Genomic DNA, 25859 nt, shown 5'->3' on the forward strand with positions numbered 1-25859 from the left:
TGAACACCTGCTAATTTCCTTAAGTTACTTTTTAGTATGATTTTCTGCTCTATCATTTCCTCCCTTTCCTTGTTTTAATAAAAAAAATGTATTTACTTAGAAGCATTCAGAATGTCAGCAAAACAGCTGCATTTTTTTTTCAATTACAGAGTGGTATTCAGTTAACAGAACAACAATTATTTTCATTTAAGCTGCATCAGAGACAACTGAAGATGAAAATGATAAAACCCTAAAAGAAAACCAAAAGAAAAAAAATCCAAAACCAACTACTGTCCCCATATATAACTAATTTGTGCTGTGCACCAGCAAGGCCTTCTTCTCATTCTGTCCTGAGCACCGCCCCAAAATCAAAGGTGAGCGCCCTGGCTTATCCATCGGTGATGTTGCAGAGAAACTAGGAGAGATGTGGAGCAACGCTGCAGCGGATGACAAGCGGCCCTGCGAGAAGAAGGCTGCCGAGCTGACGGAGGAGAAGGAGGAGGAGGAGGAGGAGGAGGAGGAGGAGGAGGAGGAGGAGGAGGAGGAGGAGGAGGAGAAGGAGATTGCTGCCGATAGAGCTAAAGGAAAACCTGATGCAGTGAGAAAGGGTGTGAAGAGCAAGAAAAGGAAGGAAGAGGAAGAGGAGGAAGAGGAGGAAGAAGATGAAGATGATGATGATAAGTTGGTTCTAGCACAGTATTTTTCTTGTCTATAAAGCATTTAACCCCCACGTACACAACTCACTCCTTTTAAAGAAAAAAACTGAAATGTGAGGCTGTGTAAGATTTGTTTTTAAAGTGTACGGTGTCTTTTTTGTATAGTTAACACACTACCAAATGTGTCTTTAGATAGCCCTGTCCTGGAGGTGTTTTCAATAGCCACTAACCTTGCCTGGTACAGTCTAGGGGTTGTAAATTGGCATTTTTTTTTAAATCACTTTCTGTTTCTGAAATTTGTATTAGAACAAAAAATTCTTGCCAGGCAGTGGGAACACATGCCTTTATCCTGGTACTCAGAAGGCAGAGGCAGGCAGGTCTCTGTGAGTTCAGGACCAGCCTGATCTACAGAGTGAGTTCCAGGTCAGACAAACCCTGTCTTTAAAAAAAAAAAAAAGTTTTTTTCTTCTTCTCTTCTCTTCTCTTCTCTCTTCTCCTTTCCTCTTTCTTAATTTCTTTCTTTCTTTCTTTCTTTTCTTTTCTTTTTCCTCTTCCTCCTCCTCCTCCTCCTCCTCTTCCTCCTCCTTCTTTTTGAGACAGGGTTTCTCTGCGTACCTCTGGCTGTCCTCAAACTCAGAGACATGTCTGCTTTCTGAGAGCTGGGATTAAAGGAGTGTGCCACTATGCCTGGCTTTCCTTTGTTATTTCAAGTGTGTGCACGTGTGCACATATGCGCGGGTTCTAGGATGTTTAATGTCTCTTCCTTTTCACTGAATTTTTATTTCTACCAACAAATTTCCCTCCAAGAACTCTTGTTCATATTTTGAAAATTCCAAAGTTAATTAGGGATATAGTTTTGTTTCATTATAGAATTTTTCTTACCTTTCTAGGTCTGAGGGAGTTGTTTTCCTGTTTTCATCTTATAGCATGGTTTCTCACTGTCTGCAACACCTAGACCATTTTTTCAAAGTTTAGTTTGCTTTATGTGTTTATTACCCAGCTTTTGGATAAGAGGGAATCCATTGATATTTAAGAGTCAGGCAGGAGGGGGGCATTGTATAAAGGTAGAGCTTGCCAGCACGTGGGTGGGTTCTGTACCGTGGTCTGGAGGGGCTTCTAGACATTCTCCGGTCTTCCCAGCCCAGGCCGCTAGTCTCTGACCACTGCCACCTCCTGTAAGGTAGCAGAGGCAGCTGCTGGGGCATCAGATGAAGGGAGAGCCACACAACTAAATGACCCTATAGAGGTCACCAAATTTTAGTGTCAGCACACTCCAAACTTCAGCCTTCAAGTCCTAGAACTGACAAATGCCAAATTAAAGAGGGGGGGGGGTATAAAAAAGCACAGCTCCGAGTCCAGCTCCCTCTCTGCCCTGCCCTTGGCCTCAGGCACGCCGCCATTGCTGTATATTTTGCTGTACATTTCGGCCTTGCTCTAGCTTGCCTCTTGAATAACTAAACAAGCATAATCCTCTCCTGACCATTGTCCTGTCGTGGACTATCTGCTCTTCTTCAAGCTGACAGGTTTAAGCAAAGATTAGTTTTCAATTCCTTTTTTGGGATCTGACAAAACTTTTTCCAAGCAGGATTATAAACAAAGCTCACACTTAACACCAGGGCAGATGGTGACTTGTGTAGGCCACTGGGTGGCGATTCACTAGTGGGCATCTGGGTAATAGCATTTCATTTTACTGTGGCTTTGTCTCCATATAAACATTAAACAATTCTGTAGCCCAATATTACTTAAATTCTAAGTCTCTAAATCTTATTGTTTACTGAGCACTTACACTCTGTGCCAGGGGTAAAAGTATTTCATACTCCCGATGTATTTCATGGCGCAATGTACAAATAGCATTATCAGCACATCATAAGGAAGTAAAATTTCAAAAGCACAAGGAATTTGCCAAAGATCACATACAACAGGAGACCCAGACCTGAAGTCAGTTTGACTTCAAATATCACACTCTTAAAAAATAGGCTATACTGCTTATGGATAAAAATAAATCATAATTTTATTAGAAAGGTAATGGTAAGAAAGTTTATTTGTGTAGCCACTGTGATACATTGCCCACATTAAATGCATATTAAAAAGGCTCAGAGTCACAATACTTCTAGAGAGAGGATTGTCAGCAGCCTACGTGACACCTTAATTCAGCATGGGCATGTTTTAAATCTGCTTCCTTATTCTTGTAATAAACATTGCTAATATAGTTCCCACATTTAATAAACATTGCCAATACTGTTCCCTTATTTATCTATCTAACTAATATGCATGGTGGGAATAACATCATAGCGCCATGTTAAGGTATGGCACGAGAGGAAGAGACTGGAACGGTACAGGGTGGTTTGAAGAGGAGATTCTGAAGACTTCCTTAGGCTTGTTCCAGATTCTGGAGGCAAGGCAGGATTTCTATTTTTGATAATTGTTTAGAATTCTTGCAGCTACAATTTTCAGTTTATAGGACCATCTTTGTCAGTGGATATGCAGTCTATAGGGCTGATGCTCTCCGTGGATATGCCCAAGGAATAACTGGAAACTCATAGCCTCCCAAGGACTGTAAACTTCCTGATTCTTTTCAGGGCAGTGGTTGAAATAAACTGCATGGATTCAAAGTCCCAGAGTGCCTTTCAGCTGCACTTCTTTCTGGGCATCTTTTGCTGTCTAAACACTCAGTATGTGCCTCCCAGAGTCCTGACTGCAAGGGCAAGTGGCCTTTAGTCCCGTACAGTGATTCAGAACATTCTATCCATTTTAAAGTTTATGGTGAAGTGAGCACTTTCCAAAAGCCAGAGATTCCAGCCGTGCCGTATGGAGTTCTGCTTTCTGATTTTCCTGCTGTAACTAGAAAATGACATTTGAAAGCTCTAATCATTCAACCTTTTCTCATGAGAATAGTCCTCGACAGTTTTGCAGAGATGATGATTTGATTTTTTTGAGGAAAAATGGTGTAGATTTAATAGAATTATTTAGAAGAATAAAAATGTAACACAATTAAAAAATGAAGCAACACTGTGAAATATAACTAGATGAGTTTTGGCTTATATAGCCCATGGTTCTAAAAATATACTCTAAAAGTAGTAACTATTGAGTCTAGGGACTCCAGTTGTAGTAATACTTGAATTTGTTGTTCCAACTGTAGGAAAAATGCATGTTCTTGTCTGAGTGTCAAATTAATGAACATATGTTATACGAAGAGTTCAGTAAGTTCTCCTGTGTTATCATTTGAAAATATAGCAAAGAATTCATTAACAGAAATTCAAACAAGTGTGTCTTCTAAGCTAATGCTGCCAGACAGCGGAAGGCAGCAAAGACAGCAAGGACAACACAGTTTACTGCCTGTGTGTCTGAGAACAGTCAGTCTGCTATACTCAGAAGAGTCATGGAAAGATGAAGCAGATGGGTTGAAAGATTGTCTCCAGGCCATCACTTCTGAACTAAATAAAGAAGCATCCACTACCCAACAGGAGCCACGCAAGGGACTGTGGAAACCTCCCAAGCAGAAGGCTGGCTTCCAAGTGCTGGGGTGCAAAGGTGATTCATTTTAATAACGTGTAGTACAGCTAATGGCCACTAGATGGCGATCAGGGCACTGTACCAGAGTCTTGAGAAAGCTGCTGGCACCCAGGAGCAATGGGAACTAGGTGTGTTTCCCCACTGCTGTAAGAGGGACCTCCCAGGCTCCAAACCCAGGAGCAGACCGCTTCTGAGTAGAGTCCACTAATGACTCAACTTGCAGGGTGACTAGGAAGGGAATTGTAGAGGACAAGTCTTACCTCTTATTACTGGCATCGACTCTTAGATTTGGCTGTATAATCTACTTGTGAATCACAACAGGAGTGGGAGTAGTGAGTATTCTGCCTCATTATTTACCAAGGGATTTGACCAAAAGCACAAACAGGGGCAGACTATTTTGAGAACTCATTGTGGCCACTTAGCCTAAGGATGCACACTCAGTTCCTTTTCTTCCTGAGGATCCAAGTGTGCAAGCTTAATATCAGCTACACAGACTGAGGGATAATGGAGTCCGAGGAGCATGCTGGCATCTGGTTTTTCCAATCAAAATGCCATTTAATTCTAATTTGTATTACTTTATTACTGTTTGTCTTCTGTCAGCTCTTTGAGCTTTGAGCTGAGGGCATAAAGCTATACATTTCTGAGAAACATTTGATTACAGGAAGTTCATATAATAATATTTTGGTTATTGAGATAATTTTGCTCATTTCTGAGTTAAAAAGCTTAACTATTTGGCTTCAGTTGCCAGTGTCATTAGTTTAAACAAGACAGAGCAGAAAGGAAGCGATAACTGTTGTGTACGCATCAGTAAACCCGGGAGCTGGAAGAGCAAAGATTGGGAGTGTGTTCAGAAAAGCCCAGGAAGGAAAGAGCTGCAGAAAGAAATCGGGGTTACGATGTAAAGAGCCCAGAGCCATTATTAAAACTATAAGTAAAGATTCTTCCAAAGTTCTTTTAGAAAAGGAAATAAGAGGCTTAATTTAGGTCACCAATGCTTTTTCCCTCCCTTGCCCCTCTTTCTTTTGCTTGTTTTTGTTTTTTGAGACAGGGCTTCTCTGTGTAGCCCTGGCTGTCTTGGAACTTGCTATGTAGACCAGGCTGGCCTTGAACTCAGAGGTCTGCCTACCTTTGCCTCCCAGGTGCTGGGATTACAGGTGTGCACTGCCATGCCCAGCCCCATTTTCTTCATTTTTTAAATACTTTTGAGAGGGGGGGGGTCCTGGATTATCCAGAACTCACTATGTAGTTCAGGCTGGTCTTGCATTTATGACTGTCTTCGTTCACATGACAAGTGCTGGGGTTACAGGCACGCACCACCACACTCATATACATCTTGACCACAGGTAAAGCATGACCTTTGACCTCCACATTATGAGAAATTTAAAGAACACATACTTGAAGTCCAAACACAATAGCATTCACTGCTAGGCACCAGTGAGAACAGACGTGACGGGCATTTGGTTCAATGAGAGGCGAAGCCACCGTTTGGAACCACAGGTAACAAGCTCCCTAAAAGTCACTACGCACGGAGGGTGCACAGGGGCCATCTTGCTGCTCCAATAGAGCTACTGACTTACCAACAGTGTTTTAGGCAATGTTCTTGTTTTAACTTAATTAAACTCATTTGTTTATGTCTCTTCAAAAGTATTGGAAGTCAGTAGCCTATTTTGGTCTGAGATTTTTAAAACATTCCTGTAAGCTAAAAACAAAACAAACAAAACAGCTAAGACAACACTGTATTATTCACTCACAAATATACTTACATTTCTTTTAAGGAAAATCATATAAACTAGTAATTATTAATCAGTTACTGATGGACTGATACATAGTAATGCCTTACCTTGTTAATGGTAGTTCGCAGAGCAATGGACTGGTAGCAACTTACCCTTCTTTCGGTTCGTTAATTAATTAGTTAGCCAATTAACTAATTTTGGAGACTCCCTTTCTGTTCGCTACATAACAATGATATTTAACAAGAAAATATTTTTTCTGAATATTAAAATCAATTGCAAGTATATCCCATTAATTTATGCTTCAGTACAAGGAAGTCTGCAGCCTGCCTTGTGCCTCTAGCTAGTCCTCGTCAGCATCAGGACTAACACCGAGTGCGGGTGTGGCATCACTGCAGCTGCGGGCTTCCTTGCCTTCCGAGCGCTGTGCTTCTCTCAGTCAGAGCTGCACCTACTCACGGCGCCTGCCAAGCACACACCGTCTGCAGTGGGGGCCGGCGGTACGAACTCTACTGGAAGCACGCTTTGCTGACCTTCCCCAGTCTGAGTTTCAGACCTTAAAGGAACATGCTGCACACAGCAGCCACAGTATTTTCTTTTTTTTCCTAGGCAGCATGCACAGGTGTCGACAACCATGTTGATATAAGAAAGTAAAGATGCAGAAACCAGAGATGCTTATGGCTAAAAAACGACAAGTTGAGTATATTTGTATGGTGATGTCGGTAGCACTTAGCATGGGCAGAAGACTGGGCAGAAGACAGTCTTACTTTGTTACTCTCAAGATGGATAGATTGCTTTTCCTATTAAAAGTCTAAAAATAAGTTTTAGCCATTTAAGCAGCCGTTGGAGTGGCTAAGCCAGTTCCCTTAAAGGCGGCATTTAAAATTAAATTATTTTGTGAGAGGAAAGGTGAGTTCAAGCGATACCTGCACAGGTCTGTCAATGCCTTGACCAATCATGTTTCTCCATTCCATGAGCGATTGCTGCAGGCGTTCGAGTCCAGTTTCCCAGATCCTGACACGCCCTCCCATATCAACGGTCACAACGCTGCTGTTGTCCCACTCAGCCAGCAGAGCATCTGTGTCCGAAATAGCAGATATCCATGCGGTATATGGCGAGAGAGACTCTGCACTGAGAGAGGAGCCCAAAATAAGGTCAGAAACACGCAGAGCAGGCAGGTGAGGCCGTACCGTGTGTAATGCTCCTTCTCCCCCCACACACATTGCCCCAGGAGATGTGTTCCCCCAGCCTTGGAGAGCTGCACCTGTGCTTCTCCAGTGCAGGGTGGCCTTCTGTCTGCCCTTACCCATCCCATAGCACAAGAGCATCCCCGAGGTATGTGCAAAGAAGGTAGATGTGCATACTCAGTTTGGAACTGAGGAGACAGCTCAGCGGCTAACACACTTGCTGTGCAAGCATGCAGAGGGGAGGGTCTGCCTGCCTGTGACTCCAGCCGAGAGGATGTGTGAGTGCAGGGAGGGAGGCAGGGCTTGGTAGAGCACTGCATGTGCAACCCCCAGCACCACAAAATAAAAACATATTCAAATTCAAATATATGACAAGAAAACTTGAAGAAAAAGGCATTCATTTTGGCTTTGCAGTAACTTTATCATGTTTTTTATTATATGAAGTTAGCTGTTGTGGTTTGGAAAAGAATGGCCCCTTAGGCTCATCTGTTTGAAGGCTTGGTACCAGTTAGAGGAACTGTTTAGGAAGGATTTGGTGGTATGGTCTAGTAGCAGAGTTTTCTTCCAATTAATTTAAATATTAGTACAGCAGGAAGCCTGTGATTGGACAGGGAAAGGGGAGACAGAGCTAGGAGCTTCAGATAAAGAAACGGGGGTGGGGGGAGTCAGAGGAAGGAAGGAAGATGGAGGAAGAAGAGGATGATGCAGAGTCTGTGTGCCTTTAAACAGCCACAGGTAGCTCTGGTCTCATAATTATGATGGATAATTGCAGAACAATTGGTCTGACCTGGGTGGCGGGTTGCATCATTATCAACTGGCTCTGAAATTATTGTGTGGGCATCTTGTGAACTAAGAATTTATTGATACATAAATCTACTGATTATTTAGAAGCTTCTAGAGTTTTAATTTACTGGGTCAAGGGGATTGGTGACAACTAGCCACAGGGGTAGATGGCCGAGCAGGAACTAGTGGCTCTGAGACAAGTGGACCAGAGCTGGGAAGACCGCCATGGGTTGCTGCTGGGGATAGCCTAGAGGCAGAGGGCTAGCCTAGAGGCAGAGGGCTAGCCTAGAGGCAGCGGTGGCGAGACCGCCAGAGGCAGCAACACAGCCAGGGCAATGAGCAGCTGGGAAAGTGCGCCATGACGCCACTGTTTAATATTTCCTGCACCCCGGCCTCGCCTGAGGAGGTGTGGCCCCGAGGGTGGGCTTTAAGGTGCCAAAGCCCCCGAGAAGCCTGTCTCACTCTCTCTCTGTCTCTGTCCTGTCGATGAGGATGCCAGCTCTCAGCTAATGTCTCAGTGCCACGTCTGCCTGCCGCCATGCTCTCTGCCATTACTGTCACGGACCAACATTGTAAAACAGTGAGCAAGCTCCCAGTGAAATGATTTCTTCTACAGTTGTCTTATCATAGCAAAAATATCATGTAGAACATTCCTGGTGTTCAGCAGAAATGTAACTATGAAACACACACACACACACACACACACACACACACAGCTACCTTAAATTTAGATGGTTCATTCCTCTCTGATGTGCACCAAATATAGTAATGGCTAATTTCAACACAAGGAAGAAATAAAGAAAGAAATTAAAGACTTTTTAGAACATAATGAAAATGAAAACACAACATACCCAAATCTATGGGACACAATGAAAGCAGTGCTAAGAGGAAAACTCATAGCCCTGAGTGCCTCCAAAAAGAAAATGGAGAGAGCATACATTACCAGCTTAATGACACACCTGAAAGCCCTGGGGCAAAAAGAAGCGAATTCACCCAGGAGGAGTAGAAGGCAGGAAATCATCAAACTCAGGGCCGAAATCAATCAAGTAGAAACAAAGAGAACCATACAAAAAATCAACAAAACCAGGAGCTGGTTCTTTGAGAAAATCAACAAGATAGATAAACCCTTAGCCAGACTGACCAAAGGGCACAGAGAAAGTATCCAAATTAACAAACTTAGAAATGAAAAGGGATATATAACAACGGAAACTGAGGAAATCCAAAAAATCATCAGATCCTACTACAAGAGCCTGTACTCAACACAACTGGAGAATCTGGAGGAAATGGACAATTTCCTTGACAGATACCAAATACCAAAATTAAATCAGGACCAACTAGACCATCTAAACAGTCCCATAATGCCTAAAGAAATAGAAGGAGTCATAGAAAGTCTTCCAACCAAAAAAAGCACAGGACCAGATGGCTTCAGTGCAGAATTCTACCAGACCTTCAAAGAAGAGTTAACACCAATACTCTTCAAACTATTCCACAAAATAGAAAAAGAAGGAACACTACCCAATTCCTTCTACGAAGCCACAATTACGCTGATACCAAAGCCACAAAAAGATCCAACAAAGAAAGAGAACTTCAGACCAATTTCCCTTATGAACATAGATGCAAAAATACTCAATAAAATTCTTGCCAACCGAATCCAAGAACACATCAAAACGATCATCCACCATGATCAAGTAGGCTTTATCCCGGGAATGCAGGGTTGGTTCAACATACGGAAATCCATCAATACAATCCACTACATAAACAAACTCAAAGAACAAAACCACATGGTCATTTCATTGGATGCTGAAAAAGCATTTGACAAAATTCAGCATCCCTTCATGCTTAAAGTCTTGGAGAGAACAGGAATTCAAGGCCCATACCTAAACATAGTAAAAGCAATATACAGCAAACCGGTAGCCAGCATCAAACTAAATGGAGAGAAACTTGAAGCAATCCCACTGAAATCAGGGACCAGACAAGGCTGCCCCCTTTCTCCTTATCTTTTCAATATTGTACTTGAGGTACTAGCTCGGGCAATTCGACAACATAAGGAGGTCAAAAGGATACAAATTGGAAAGGAAGAAGTCAAACTATCATTATTTGCAGACGACATGATCGTCTACCTAAGTGACCCAAAGAACTCCACTAGAGAGCTCCTACAGCTGATAAACAACTTCAGCAAAGTGGCAGGTTATAAAATCAACTCCAGCAAATCAGTGGCCTTCCTATACTCAAAGGATAAGCAGGCTGAGAAAGAAATTAGGGAAATGACCCCCTTCACAATAGCCACAAACAGTATAAAGTATCTTGGGGTGACTCTTACCAAACATGTGAAAGATCTGTATGACAAGAACTTCAAGACTCTGAAGAAGGAAATGGAAGAAGACCTCAAAAAATGGGAAAACCTCCCATGCTCATGGATCGGTAGAATCAATATAGTTAAAATGGCCATTTTGCCTAAAGCACTATACAGATTCAATGCAATCAAAAATCCCAACTCAATTCTTCACAGAGTTAGAAAGAGCAATTATCAAATTCATCTGGAACAACAAAAAACCCAGGATAGCTAAAACTATTCTCAGCAACAAAAGAAAATCTGGGGGAATCAGTATCCCTGACCTCAAGCAATACTACAGAGCAATAGTGTTAAAAACTGCATGGTATTGGTACAGTGACAGGCAGGAGGATCAATGGAACAGGATTGAAGATCCAGAAATGAACCCACACACCTATGGCCACTTGATCCTCGACAAAGAGGCTGAAAACATCCAATGGAAAAAAGATAGCCTTTTCAACAAATGGTGCTGGTTCAACTGGAGGTCAGCATGCAGAAGAATGCGAATTGATCCATCCTTGTCTCCTTGTACTAAACTCAAATCCAAATGGATCAAGGACCTCCACATAAAGCCAGACACTCTGAAGCTAATAGAAAAGAAACTGGGGAAGACCCTTGAGGACATCGGTACAGGGAGAAAGTTTCTGAACAGAACACCAATAGCGTATGCTCTAAGAGCAAGAATTGACAAATGGGACCTCATAAGGTTACAGAGTTTCTGTAAGGCAAAGGACACCATCAAGAGGACAGATCGGCAACCAACAAATTGGGAAAAGATCTTTACCAATCCTACATCAGATAGAGGGCTAATATCCAATATATATATAAAGAACTCAAGAAGTTAGACTCCAGAAAACCGAACAACCCTATTAAAAAATGGGGTACAGAGTTAAACAAAGAATTCTCACCTGAAGAACTTCGGATGGCAGAGAAGCATCTTAAAAAATGCTCAACTTCATTAGTCATTAGGGAAATGCAAATCAAAACAACCCTAAGATTTCATCTTACACCAGTCAGAATGGCTAAGATTAAAAATTCAGGAGACAGCAGGTGTTGGAGAGGATGTGGAGAAAGAGGAACACTCCTCCACTGCTGGTGGGGTTGCAAATTGGTACAACCACTCTGGAAATCAGTCTGGCGGTTCCTCCGAAAACTGGGCACCTCACTTCCAGAAGATCCTGCTATACCACTCCTGGGCATATATCCAGAGGATTCCCCACCATGTAATAAGGATACATGCTCTACTATGTTCATAGCAGCCCTATTTATAATTGCCAGATGCTGGAAAGAACCCAGGTATCCCTCAACAGAAGAGTGGATGCAAAAAAATGTGGTATATCTACACAATGGATTACTATTCAGCCATTAGAAACAATGAATTCATGAAATTCTTAGGCAAATGGATGGAGCTGGAGAACATCATACTAAGTGAGGTAACCCAGACTCAAAAGGTGAATCATGGTATGCACTCACTAATAAGTGGTTATTAACCTAGAAAACTGGAATACCCAAAACATAATCCACACATCAAATGAGATACAAGAAGAAAGGAGGAGTGGCCCCTGGTTCTGGAAAGACTCAGTGAAACAGTATTCGGCAAAACCAGAACGGGGAAGTGGGAAGGGGTGGGAGGGAGGACAGGGGGAGAGAAGGGGGCTTACGGGACTTTCGGGGAGTGGGGGGGCTAGAAAAGGGGAAATCATTTGAAATGTAAATAAATTATATCTAATAAAAAAAAAGAAAATCAGGATGTAAGGACAACCATCTAAATTACATGTGAAATGTGTTACAAGTGTAAAATATGTACTGAAATTTGAAAGTTTTGTTTTTTTTTCTGAGACAGTGTCTCACTATGTATCCCTGGCAGGTTTCTTTTTTCTGAGTGCTAGTATTAAAGGCATATACCATAATACCTGACCTATATTTAAATTTTTATACTGACAATCTTAAAAATATTATCTCAGAGGTATTGGTTTAAATAAAATATATAATTAACACTCATTTTACTTGTTTTTCCTCTGGTCATGGGGACCAAACCCTAGGCGTTGCACACCCTGGGCGTAGACTCTACCTCTGAGCACATCCCCAGTCCCCGCTTATGTTCTTCATGCAGCTGTAAGAGGTGCTCAGATGGACGGACGCGCTGTGCATCTGACAGACAGCCTCGGTCTGAGGGAATGAGCTGTGTGCCGTCCCCAGACAGCACTTGCTGGCCCCAGCTCCCTTTCAGGAGTTCTCTTCCTGCCAGTAGTATAAGCTGCTCATACAGAATGTAGTGCGCACAGATGCAAACAGCTTATGGGGAACATTGGAAAACAATAACACTTTAGAAATGCTGACAGTCGTTATGTCGGAGATATGTTTGGGAAGACAATCCTTAATTGAGAAAAATGCTTGCACCAGATTGCCTGTAGGGGAGTCTGCAGGGCATTTTATTGAGGATGTTGGGGTGATAGCCCATTGTGGGGGATGCCACCCCGAGCATATGGTTCTGGGTTTTGTAAGCAGGCTGAGCAAACCACGGAGAGTAAGTTTGTAAGCAGCACTCCTTCATGGAGTCTGCTTCCACTCCTGTTCCTGCCCTGACTCCCCTCAGTGAGAGCAGGGGCCTGAGAGTCCTAAGGTATTTTTGGTCATAGTGTTTATCACAACAGTATAAACTTTAAGATATTACAAGATGTCATTTGCTTTGATTCTTGAATGAATTGTGTATTTAAGCAAATGTACAGCTAAGATGGAATGTTTCCTTAAACGATTAGGAAACATCTCCCCTAAGCAAACGTATTAAGGTATTCCAAGAAGCCACATATATTAGAGAAAGAAAATTTATCTCTCTGGTTAATGCCTTCGATTTTCATTGCTTTCAAGTCTGACTGAAGGTCATGAGCAATGACGCTGTCGCGGACTTCTGCACTGCTATGCCTACCTAGCTATTCTCTTTTGGGAGTTGGAGGAGGATAAAGAGACACGCCTGTTGCTGCTCGGGATAGCCTTCTGATTCTGCCATGCCAGCCTGGCCTACGCCTAACACCAGACAGTTCTCCAGGCCCCTCTCACGGGGACTTCAGGCAAGGCTCTACCCACTGTGCTGTGAAGGGTTCAGTCCCACGAGACAAGGCACATCAGGGAGGGGAATGTGATCTAGATTAGAGTGGAGTGGAAGGGTTGGCTAGAGGGAGGCTCTGGCTGGTGGTAAGCAAAGGACTGGAGAATGGAGCTACAGCGCCCACAGCGGGTCCAACTTCAGCTGGGAAAACAGGATCCTAGGCATGGCCTGCAGGCCTGCAGCAGGGAGCACATCTGCGTGCCTGAGTCAGAGAGGAGGCCCTGTGCCTGCTTAGAACACACATCTCCATGTTTTGCAGGCTCTGCTGCCCCAGCAGGGCAGTAATATGAGTGGTAAGTGGTAAAAAGCTGCCTAAGTCTCTGGGATTTTTCAGCCATAGGTGGGGGCTGAGGAGGTGACCTCAGGTGAACAGGAAGAACTTTCTTGCTTTCATAGGACAACAACAAGAACAGAGGCGAGATTACCTGGGGACAGGGATGTATCGGAGTTTCTTTGCTTGAAGATCAGTAACCTCTATGTAGCCAGCTGTCTGTTGGGGAGTAACATCTGCAAATAAATCATGACACAAGCCAAGGGTTAAAGGTGCAGATGCCACGGCGGACCCATGGGTGGAACTCTGGAAAAACCAAACACTTATAACACATACATGTTTTTAAAGACTTTTGTCTGTATGTCCATCTGTCTAGCTACATGTGTGCCATTTTTCTATCGTCTATCATTTATTATAGTTTGGATTAGAATGAAATGCCCAGCATATTCACACTATATCTATTGGATGCGTTCACAAACGAACAAATACCAGAAAAAGAAATAAAAAACAAAAACAAACAATGACAGCAGTTCTAGTTCAGGTCTGCAGTTGAAGGATTAAAAACCAACCAACCAACCAACTAATCAACCAACCAACCAACAAACAGGCTATCTAAAAAAACTCAAGGTGAAGGGTTTTTCTGCAATAGGCTGTCTAGAATCCTCAGTGCAACTTAATGTATTCAGCAGAGGTGTGTGTGCGCTCCCATGCAGCTAACAGGATGTTGGGGCGGAGGAGGAGGAGAGGTCACTCTTAGGGAGCTCAGACCATGTAGGAGCAAAGCTCCTCCCTTTACCTTTTCTCTTTGAGCCATTGAGGGACTCTGGGGACTCAGAAAAGATTCCAGAGTGGGAATTGTTGATCTGGAGCCATGTGTTAGAGATTCAGAGGGGTCGGGGGTGGGGTGGGGAGGCTGCGCTGGAGGCAGGGGCAAAAGACTTCAGAGGAAGGGAGGAGGTTGGCCAGGGCCAGGGCCCAAGGAAAGGGGTTAAGATGTAATCTACCCACCCGGCTGGAGTAGTTGTCCCCAGGTGACCATCTGTACAATCAGCACGTGTCACCAGTCACACGTCTGCCTTGCGCTTCCGTGGAATAAAGCCAATCTTTGATAAAGCTGTAAACCATTTATATTTTTTGACAATTTCTGATGCTAAAATCTAGCTAAAATGAGGTGAATTTATATTTGGTCTACAAGTATATATTTATTGACCATGTTGTTGGTTTTTTTTTTTTTGTTGTTGTTGTTCTTGTTTTTCTTTTCTAAAAAGGACAAGATATTGAAGCTAGTTATCGGACTAACCCAACTAGCCTAAACAGCTGCTTTGTCATTTAAGGACATTTTCAAAAGCACACAGCAGGAAGCTGACTTACTCTAAGGTCACTTTCTGACCACTTGTGAGAGCAACATGTCTCTCTACTCCTTTTAAAATCTTTTTCTACATCATTCTTTCTTTTTGTCCACAACTAATTCCACAGACAAAGAAGGAGAAAAATGCAGTGCTGGCTGTGTCTTCTGTACAATAAGAAGAGGGCAAGAATCGATACTGATATTAAGACATTTCATAAAGCAGCAAAGGGCTCCGTGGTCATACACATACCTGGTAGTGTTGTGGCAATAGTGCTAAGCACTTAAAAAGAATCAAGAGCAAAGCTTACTGATCTAAAAATAAACCAGGAGACAAAGGTGTTTACAGAAAGAGCCTTAAGGGTACCCTTGAGTGGAATTTGTGAATTAAGGAAGTGTGGCTGCCGTCAGGTTTCTTACCAAACTTAGCTTTATCCATCCATTCTAAATGCGCCCATACTTTGGAAGATGGAGGCTTAGTACATTTCCACTGTGGTTACAGCCCAGGTGGATTTCAACGATAGGTACCAGCTGTATTTAGGGATTAGTCCGCTTGCCATTAAAGGAAGTCGTTGCTGCACTGTTTACCCCTGCGTTCCCACGAACAGTAGAGCGTTTACGTGTACAGAGCCAAGGTCAGGTCAGGAAAGAAAACTGTCGGGTAAAACAACCGAGAGTCCGCAGAGGCAAAAGAAGATACTTTATAAAATTCACTTCTTTTGGGAATTTAATCCGATGCATTTCTGCTGGCCACTGGGATTGTGGTTCTTACATCTGCATTCACTGATTTAAAGTGACGAGTGCTATAGTAAAATGTCTCACTGAATGATGTTTTCCAGTAACGGTCTTTATGTATGTGCGTGTACATGTTCATCAGGTGACTAAAAGTTACTTTTACATCTAGACATTATATATATATAATGCCATTCCTAAGTATTTACCCAAGTTAAAAAAAACAAAAAACCCTTAGGCTCAATGAAAAACCTATGCACAAATGCTCATACAGGCCTTATTACTATGTAAAACCAGAAACAATGTAAGCATTTATCAGTGTGTGAGTGGACAGACACATGGGAGCACACTCACATGGTAGTGGTATAACCAGACAATAGAGTACTACACCGAATAGGGCAGCACAGTATATTGGCCATGGACTGGCTACTTTTTGTCTACTTCAGACGAGTTAGTCACCTTGGAAGAGGGAACCTCAGCTGAGAAAATGTCTCCATCGATTGGCCTGTGAGAAATCCTCTGGGGCATTTTCCTGACTAACCATCACTGTGGAAGGGCCAAGCAGATGGCCCTGAGTTGCACCAGAAAGCAGTCTGAGCAAGCGTGGGTGTGCGAGGAGTGAGACGCACTCCGTCCCGGCCTCTGCTTCATGTTCCCTGTGCTTCAGTCTTGGCCTCCCTTCATGAGAGCCCATAAACTAACGTGAAAGAAACCTTTAGTCCCCTACTTGGTTTTGATCCTGATGTTTTATCACAGCAATAGAAAGCCGAACTAGGACAGACACAAAACATAAATGATTCTTGTTAAGTGAAAGACGCCAGATTCAAGGATTACATGTATATGAATCCATTAGTATAGCATCATGCTAAAGGCAAATCTGTAAGGACAGAAATTAGATCAGTAGGGACTAGAGGCAGCTGGAAGGGTTAACTGATGTTATCGATAGTGGGTCAGGAAGATATTTCTTTACTAATCGTGATGATGGCTAAGCAACTATTTGTATTCAATTGCAAAAACCAATATAGTAAAAACAGTGAAATGTACTACCTTTAATCAGAAGAAATGTGAATGTTTAAACTATCAATAACTGATAAAGGTGAGGAGGGCAAAAATGGAAGAAGTAATTCAGATGGGCCCATGCCAGCACTTGAGTGTGTTCTGATGGGACGCTGGCAACAGAATGGGATGTAACCAGCACTCCTGATTGTCTCACAGGGACAGGATGGGTAAAGAAGGGTGACACGAGGGATGAGGAGGGGGTCGGGGTGGACAGAAGAGCACTGCACTGTCCCACACTTGTCAATTGGCCCCCCCTTCCTGTCATAATCCCTTCATTTCATTAACTCCCATACATCTTTCAGGAATCACTTGTCATCAACTGGGCCATAAGCTGTTCCTGTGTTTATAGATCACCTTGATTGTGTTTTGTGTGTGTGTGTGTGTGTTTCATTTGTAAAGTGGAGAGCGCTTCTGCTCATCATTTTTTACTACAATGTCACTGAGTGGAAGGAACAAATCACCTCAAGAACATAAGGAAAAATAAACACATGCTAAATGGATAAAACATCACATCTTTACTAGAACATTTCTACCTCTAATCCTTCAGAAGTGTAGAGATTTAGCGTATTCTTATATTAAGTGCAAGAAAAAGTAAAGGAGAAGTTCCTTTGCGATCACAACTATGAAGTCATGTGGTTATACAAATCCTGCTGCATTGGTGTGCAAAACATAACACATTTGCCTTTCCTGTCAGTCACCTAGCAAGACTTAACAGATACTCTTCTATGAAATGAGATGTGTTTCTAAACTTCAATAACCTCAGCACTACAGTGACAAGAGATGCAGTATCCTTTTGCTATGGTTCCAGACGGTGGGGAAAGAGGTCACAGGAAAGAGGATCAAAACTGTCACAGCTGAGAAACTCTTTCAGTTTCATCATGGTGCCACCTTCATTTTTACATAAGCATGGTGGCGTAGGAGACAGAAGCAGGACTTTTGATTTCCCAGGCAAGGGAGCCGGAGAGAGGAGTTTTTAAAATTGCTATGACTGGGAAACAGAGAGATCAGACTAGAGGAAGCAGGAGAGACCTGACTGGGTCTGATGTAGCAGAGATGGAATATAGATTTTAGAAAGTAATGATTCAGGAATATCGGAGGGGAGAGTGTGCTATCTGCGGGGAGGTTTGGAAGTGCCCAGCTATTAAGTGTTTTGGGTATTTAAAATATAAGGCTGTGTATGTGTGTCTTTCTCTTGGGTATTTTGGCAGGTGTAGTGCGAAGCCTGAGTTCAGAGCAGAAAGACCATCCAGAGACTGCCCCACCTGGGGATCCATCCCATACACAGTCACCAAACCCAGACACTGTTGTGGATGCCAACAAGCGCTTGCTAACAGCAGCCTGATATAGCTGTCTGATGAGAGGCTCTGCCAGAGCCTGACAAATACAGAAGTGTATGCTCACAGCCCACCATTGGACTGAGCACAGGTCCCCAGTGGAGGAGCTGAGAAAGGACCCAAGGAGCTAAAGGAGTTTGCAGTCCCATAGGAGGAACAACAGTATGAACCAACCAGTACCCACAGAGCTCCTAGGGACCACACCACCAACCAAAGAGCACACATGGAGGAACCCATGTCTCCAGACACATATGTAGCTGGACATCAGTGAGAGGAAAGGCCATTGGACCTGTGAAGGCTTGATGCCCCAGTGTAGGGGAATGCCAAGACAGGGAAGCAGGAGTGGGTGGGTTAGTGAGCAGGGGGAGAGGGGGGTGGGATAGGCAGTTTTCAGAGGGGAAAGGAGGAAAGGGGATAATATTTGAAATGTAAATAAAGAAAATATCTAATAAAAATAACTGTTAAAAAACAAAGAACAACAACAAAAATCTACCACTTCAGCATTATAGCCATAAAGGCCACACTAATACCACACATACATGTACAGCAAAACAGCACTACCGCCTTGCAAATGATGGTTCTTACAGTGGTGATGCTGAATGCCAGAGTGGTCTGGAAGGAGAGCTCTAGAGCTCTCGTGGGCAGAGCCCGGGCTGCACCCCTCAGGCCACGGGTAGGTGACCCCAGTCTGTTTACTTTCTCTCCCCACACCCGAGTCTGAACACAAGTTAAATGAACAGCAAGCTAATAATAACATGGGGTCTGACGATGAATGGACAGACACAGAAGTGATCAACACTGCGCTCCTTACACAGTCATCAACGTGAGGTGACTGGGGCTGGCGGGTAAAGCAATCCGCACACGGACTCTCTCTGCTTGCAAGCTCTCGGAAGGCAAGTTCTACGTAAATCAAGGTACACACAGATGCAGTGTGAACAAAGATGAGCACTGTAGGACCCACGAGAAGCAGCCATATGTGAGTGTCCACAAACTTCCAACACACTGAGGTGTTTTTAGATACTTTAACTGTCAGGGTGGTTTATACTTGTAAGTAGAAAATGACAATGATAAATTAAGCATCTCCCCACAAAAGCAAGCTGCCTTCAACCATCTTGGCAAGCTGAAATGACTCCGCACCTTTTGGGTAGATGTCTTTCAGAGGGACTTCCCCTGCAGGCAGAATCCTCACCACCTGATTAGTGTGTGTGAGAGTCACACAGTTGTTGTGCCGTGGGGTAACATTTGTCCGCTTCCCTATATAGGTTGTCATGTCGGTGACAAGTGGTTTTCCCAAAGATGAAGACCTCTTCCATGAATAAACTTCACTGGGTGACTGAAAAAAAATGTAAATAAAAAGAAAAGAGAAGCAAAAGGAGAAACAGTGCTAAAATCATACACCTAGTACGCTCATCCCACTGCTTAGATTATTTTGCCTTTTAAGCTAGTGCCAGTGCTAACTTAGATTTTCAGGCATAAATTTAAGTTATTCCTTAATCGTTTTTTTTTTTACATGGCACAGGAGACATATGTTTATTTGATAACTGTAATTGTCTATGAACATACAATGTTTTTTGCAGGTACAAAATATTTAACTTTTATTTTTAAGTGACTTATAACTGGAAAGAGGGAAGATAGCAGGCTAGCTATTTTAAAAACTACACAACTTGAACAAGATGAATCAGTCGGTTAAGGCAGCTGTTCCCAGCCTGGCAATCTGAGTTTGATGTCTGGGATTCTCAGAGTGCAAGTGAAGGACAGCTTCTTGAAAGTTGTCCTGTGATGTCCAAATGTCACAGGGATACACACACACACACACACACACACACACACACACACACACACACGTGCACTAAAGGTAATTTAGAAACTAAACCAGTAGTATTACCGTCTATGGCTCTACTAGTCACATAAAGTAAAAAATATGCTGGGACTTTTAAAGTCCCCGGATGCCCCTCCTGGCCGCACGTCTCCATCCAGATTTAGCTCTTCTGGGATTTTTTTGTTTTTTTTTTTTGTTTTTTTTTCTTCTCTCATTGCTTTGCTTCATGCACTTATCCTTCACAGGATTATAAACTATCTCTGTCCTCTGACTTCTCTGCAGGTTTTAAGGTGTTACCTTTGCATTTAAGTCCAGAACTCACAAGGAATGGACTGTCCTTCATGTGTGCGGCGGGACTGGTGTTTACCTTTTCTCTTGGACTGCTTACTGTCCAAACAGTACTCACCAGTGCCTGGCCTGCCGGCATCACACAGTCCACCGCATGTGCCCGCTTCCGGACACTGCAGTCTGTTCTGCCGTGCCTTATACCCTGGGCCACGGCACACCCCAGCCTTGGCTAACTGCTTTCTGCCCAGCCTTGAGGAGCAGGCAAAGCGTTCATGCCTTGCTCTTTTGTTTGCACTCCACAGGACTACAAGAGATGCACCGGCCTGTGGCTTCCTTCATACAGGACACTAGGAACTCCATACTGGGTGGTGTCTATATTTTTATTCTAATTGTCCCAGAGTAGCGTCTCTTCACGGCTTCCTTACTAATGGATAAGGGCTGTGAGAATCTTTCATATACTTACTTTCTCTCCCTGTATCTTCTTTGACCAAGTATATTTCATGACTTTTGCCGATGTTTTCACACTTACTATTAATTTTATTTTTATATCTACCTAAATATACTGGAAACCACAACACAAATATATGAAATCCCAACTCACCACCTACAGGCCTCATTCTTTCAAGAATCTATAATTCCCTTTCCTGAATGTGAGAAATCTATTTTATCTTAGATCATTAATACATTATTCAACTATCTTTGGTATAGTTTATTACCCTCACAATATTTAATTTCTTCCTCAAGTCCATGACATGTGACCAGTCTCTCACGTCTGCCACTAGGCTCATCTCTGAAGCCTGCTCTTACTGCTTGGGTCCCAACAGACCACACGGGGATGCACCCGTTCATGGACACCCTCCTGTGCTTATGCAGGGTTTCCATTCCCACAGCGGGCTGCCCCTTCACAGGGACACCCATCATGCTTGACACTCGTGACATGGTAATCACATATCCACCAGAGATGACCTTACCCCACCCAGATTTGTCTGTATTACTACTTCACACTAGCTTACTGTTTAGAAATGTTAAGAATTGGGTATTTTCTTAACATTGAACTTTATGGACTTTTTGTTGTAGTTGTTTTGTTTTTCAAGACAGGTTTTCTCTGTATAACAGCCCTGGCTATCCTAGAACTCACTCTATAGACCAGGCTGGCCTCAAACTCACAGAGATCTACTTGCATCTGTTTCCCTGAGCTCTGGCATTAAAGGCGTGTGCCACCATGCCTAATTTGAACTTTTTGAATCATAAGTATTCTGCATATAAGCCTTGAGTTAAGAGATGTAGTTTAAAAATACTTTCTCTTAGTCTTGTCATTCCTTAGATTGTCTTGTCATTCCTTCAATGATGTCTTTTATAGCCCTAAGTTTTAAGGCAGAATAATTATTATTTTTTTTTCTTTTTGTTCTACCTCTAAGATAGTATAGTATTTGGCTGGGGTAGTGGTAGTGGGTATTCTGGTCTTCTGTTCATGTTTGTTTTGAGGTAAGATCTTGCTAGCATAGTCAGGTCTTAAAATTACAGTTCTTCTGCCTCAGCCTCCTGGGTGCTGGGATCATAGGGGTGCACTTCTAGAACTGCTTTCTTTGTCTTACTCTTGATAACAAAATGAATGCCCATAATGGCCATCACTGATAACAATATTTCTTGTAGATTTTAAAAATATCTACTTGCTGTTAGGGTAAAAAAGTTATGTACATTTCTGCTCAGACAATGGATTATTATAATAATTCATTGATTTTGATAACTGCATAAAAAGCTAGTAAGGAATGACATATTCTTTTGTAGAACCTTATGAAGATATTAAAAGAAATTCATATACAAGCAGGGAGGCAATGTGGTAAAGGATATAGGCTAGAGGGCCGATCACACCTGAGCTGTTATTTCAACCTTTGTATAAAACTCTATTTGTAAAGAGAGCTGTTGGGATGAAGGGCTTAGAGTAACTGGTGTGTTATCACTGTGTTGGGCCTCGGAAGTGCACTTGGTTTGAATGCTGACCTATCACTTAAATTTTAACTGGGCATCTGCTCCACAGTGGGCACCAAGCATCCAGAGGATGGATATACACAGCTTTGCCTTCAACCTTTATCAGGGTAGCACTGTATTTTAACACTGATATCTTCAACCACAGTAAAGTGGTGACATCAATTTTTAGACAGTCTTCTTTCCACAGAAAAGCTTTATTATTTTTCTACCTAAGCAGCAAGCTCATCAGCACGGCTCTATCATTCCGTCAAGGCTGCTGCAATGACACTCTGCATTATGAGTTACACGAGGTGTGAGCGAATGCCTGTAGCTTGACAGTAAGTAAAGCTTACGTCGGCGATCTAAGGCACGTATTATCCATTCGGTTTTGGGTTTCAGATGTTTTATATCCCTAAGTACTTTCCCCTTTGTTAATTAAACTGAAATTCCGAAGCATGTGAGACTGGTGCATCAAGTGGAACCGTGTTTTTATCTTGAACTGATTCTATCAGCTCACCGTGGAGTGACAAAGGGAACTGTTTAAATTGAATGTTTAATCAATCAATCTTAGACTATCAGATTGCAACTTGTCCTGGAATAATCTTTTTCTTTCATCCCCTACATACCCACCAGGGGAAGAGGAGGACCACTTTTCCTTGGAGCGACTTTAGAATCACTTTATGTAAGTCCTAGAAGACACGGCACTCTGACCGGTCTCAGCTTGTTCCTCTTGTCAGGCACACAGTTAGGATGCTGAGTCAAGAAAGTCACCATTAGGATGATAATTGCTGTGTCTCATGAACTCCCAGAGGCAGAAAAAAAATTATTTCCCTACTAAATTCTATCACATCATAGTTTAAATGCTATTTTTAAAGTACTGAAGTTATATATGAGGAACATAGTTTTGGTGGCTGATTTCAAATGTACCCTTGACTGAAAATGTTTACCAGAACATTACTTTCAGTTACTCTTCTTCCGACAGGCTGGGATGTGCTAGGCTGCACTGAGGAGAAATGCTCACTCAAGTTCACTCAATTTCAGAGGTTGGTGTTTACCATGAGGTCCGGGAAGCCAACAACTATGGTAGCGTGACTCTTTTCATCCGAGAGAATACGGTTAGGAGAGGCAATCTTCTGGCCCACAGCCGAGGTTAGGTTTTCAGATGACAGCTGATCACTTGAAACTTTATGAGGTATGCAGAACTCTGTTTCTGAAAAAAGGTTAGATACATTTCAGAAATGATATAATTTTAATACATTCCATGAATTACTATTATTATTCATTTTTGGTTATTTTGCAAGATTTCATTTTTAACAACTCAAACAACAAGTTTTGTTTTTGTTTTTTAAATATTTTAAACTACACCTGCCAGCTTTTGTCTGAGAAAATGGTTTTAATCATCAAAGCATCTTCCCAAAGTGAGTCCAAGCCCTTATGCAACCCAACAGTTGGCAGCAGTAAATATCCTCTTGAATCAAGGACCCTCGCCAGGGCTGGCGAACTGTGATGAATGGAGCAGAAGTTTTGATAAGATGGCAGCCTCTAGGGGAAAGATGCTAGCCCAGGCTAGACCTGGGACCTAACTATAGAAGATGCTAGCCAAGGCTAGATTCGGGACCTAACTATAGAAGTAAAAAATGAAGCAGACAAACAAGCCATTCAACAGTTAAACAAATCTCACTCGGAGTTTCAAAGCATGGCTTCCTGAGGAAGATCTGTAGGTGGACGAGTCTGCCTTCCTACCTCTGCTGCAGCATCCAAACTGTTTGGTTTGGTATTAGTGTGACACAGGCTGATGTTCTTGTTCCCCCGTCAGTCTGGAGGGCAGTGTATGTATAAACATACACACACATACACACACACACACACACAGCAGCAGCAGCAGCAGCAGCAAGTGCAGGGAGCACAGCATTTACCTTGTGTGACCCCAAATCCTGTGCTAGGCAGGTCTTCTTTCAGCATGTACAACTGACAAGCCCCGGTGTCCTCAGAACCAATGTGTGCAGGCTTAGTCAAAAGATACTTCCTGTAGACAAACAAGAAGCCTAACTTAATTTAAATCTATTTTATGTTAAATGTTTTCTTTTTCTAATCATTAGGATAGGTCAAGAAAAATTAGATTTTTTTTCCTCTCAAAGCTCCTAAGCATAATTTGTACCTTAAACATTTCATCACAAATTACCAAAAACTTTTTCAACAATACTATAAAGAGAAATACCAAATGATAACATAGTAAATACAAATTAAAAAAAAAATTCCTTTACAAGACAGATACAGTTATAACGGGGCCCACCCTTACTACCATTGAGCCCCCTCTCTTTGTTGTTGTTCTTGTGGAGGTTTTTTGAGACAGGGTATTGGTATTGGAATCAATTATTAGTTCAGGGTGGCCATGAACTGGTGATTTTTCCTGCCTCCATATTCTGCGTGCACTGCCACGCCCAGAAGTGAAGCTCCTGCTGTATATGAGTCTTGGATCAGGCAGCAAATGAAAGTATGGCCTCGGATTTGTGACCAGCTGAGACAGAAGTGCTTGTGACTATCATTGCCCATGTTTTTATTTGCTTTTAAGATTTCTAAAACAGGGGCTGGAGTGATGGCTCAGTGGTTAAGAGCACTTATTGCTTTTCCAGAGGTCCTGATTTCAATTCCCAGTAACCACATAGTTGCTCAAAACCATCTCTAATGGGATCAGATGCCCTCTTCTGCTGTGTCTGAAGAGAGTGACAGTGTAGTCATATACATAAAATAAATAAATAATTAAAAATATTTCTAAAACATAGACTTATCAGTACCCAGATACTGTTTTTTTGGAAGGCACGTTGCTTATCAGCAGAAAGTGCACTGCACTATACTTAGCCAGTGAATGCAGCATGTAAGGAAGACAGATTGAGATCCACCATGAAAATCCACCATGCATTCTTTATAAGGCAGGTGCAGAATGCTACCTTCCATAGGAAGTGTGTGGCCCATGAAGGGACTTAGCAGACATCACCATACCTACGCCCAGTAAGAACACAAAATGCAAAGAAGGAATGTCTAAGTGGGACCTGTGACAAAAAGGCACCAGCTCTAGGATGGTGGGCCCACCACTCAGGAAAGAGGATGGACGTGTGCTTTGTAGCAGCTTGGGTTTGGCAAGAACACAGTGAACGCTCGGTGTGCCACTAGGAAAGCCCCAAACACACGTGGGCCGTTCATAAAAGTCATCATTTTTACTGTTAATTTCCATGTCATACTCTGAGAAGAGACACAGAATACACTTTGACTTTTCCTTGCTGTGTTCTTCTAAACTTTACTTAGGAAGGCTGACAAACACAGAAACATAAAGATAAGGGAGAGCGACAGTAGACGAGGCTGGCCTCTGCGTGCTTCACAAGAGAGGACACCCTTAGGTTTACCCACTGGTTTGTTTCATTTTCCACAAGAAGCCATTTGTCCTCCGCTACAAGGAAAACTGTCCTGAGGTTGATGGGAAGTGAGATGGTGTGAGTTAGTCCTTCCAAGACATCCAGGACAATCAAATTATTCCTGAAAAAGAAGAAAATTATATCTGAAAGGACACGATGAGGATAATGTAATGTAATCATGTTACGATACAATATACAACCCAAAGATGCATATTTTTTAGACTAAGCAATGATAAAGGAACATGTTATTTTAGAAAACTGGTGTATAAAATTCTCAATATGTCAGGGTAGGTATAAGAAAAAAATAACAGGAAGTGACATCTGCCGTGTAGCAGGGCTGTGTTACA

General features: G+C 42.5%; 1 protein-coding gene across 1 annotated transcript in view; it reads right to left on the minus strand.

Moving 5' to 3' along the window:
• Vwa8 (von Willebrand factor A domain containing 8) overlaps positions 1 to 25859 on the minus strand; it is a 335644-nt gene that overhangs the window by 65330 nt on the left and 244455 nt on the right. Inside the window, exons 32-37 of the mRNA XM_052190877.1 lie at positions 25508 to 25633; positions 24019 to 24128; positions 23158 to 23312; positions 19165 to 19360; positions 13712 to 13793; positions 6805 to 7009 (exon numbers count right to left, since the gene is read on the minus strand). Of these exons, the coding sequence (XP_052046837.1) occupies positions 6805 to 7009; positions 13712 to 13793; positions 19165 to 19360; positions 23158 to 23312; positions 24019 to 24128; positions 25508 to 25633 (874 nt within the window). The remainder of the gene's footprint in view (positions 1 to 6804; positions 7010 to 13711; positions 13794 to 19164; positions 19361 to 23157; positions 23313 to 24018; positions 24129 to 25507; positions 25634 to 25859) is intronic.

The sequence above is a fragment of the Apodemus sylvaticus genome, chromosome 8, assembly GCF_947179515.1.
Source record: "Apodemus sylvaticus chromosome 8, mApoSyl1.1, whole genome shotgun sequence".
Taxonomy (NCBI): domain Eukaryota; kingdom Metazoa; phylum Chordata; class Mammalia; order Rodentia; family Muridae; genus Apodemus; species Apodemus sylvaticus.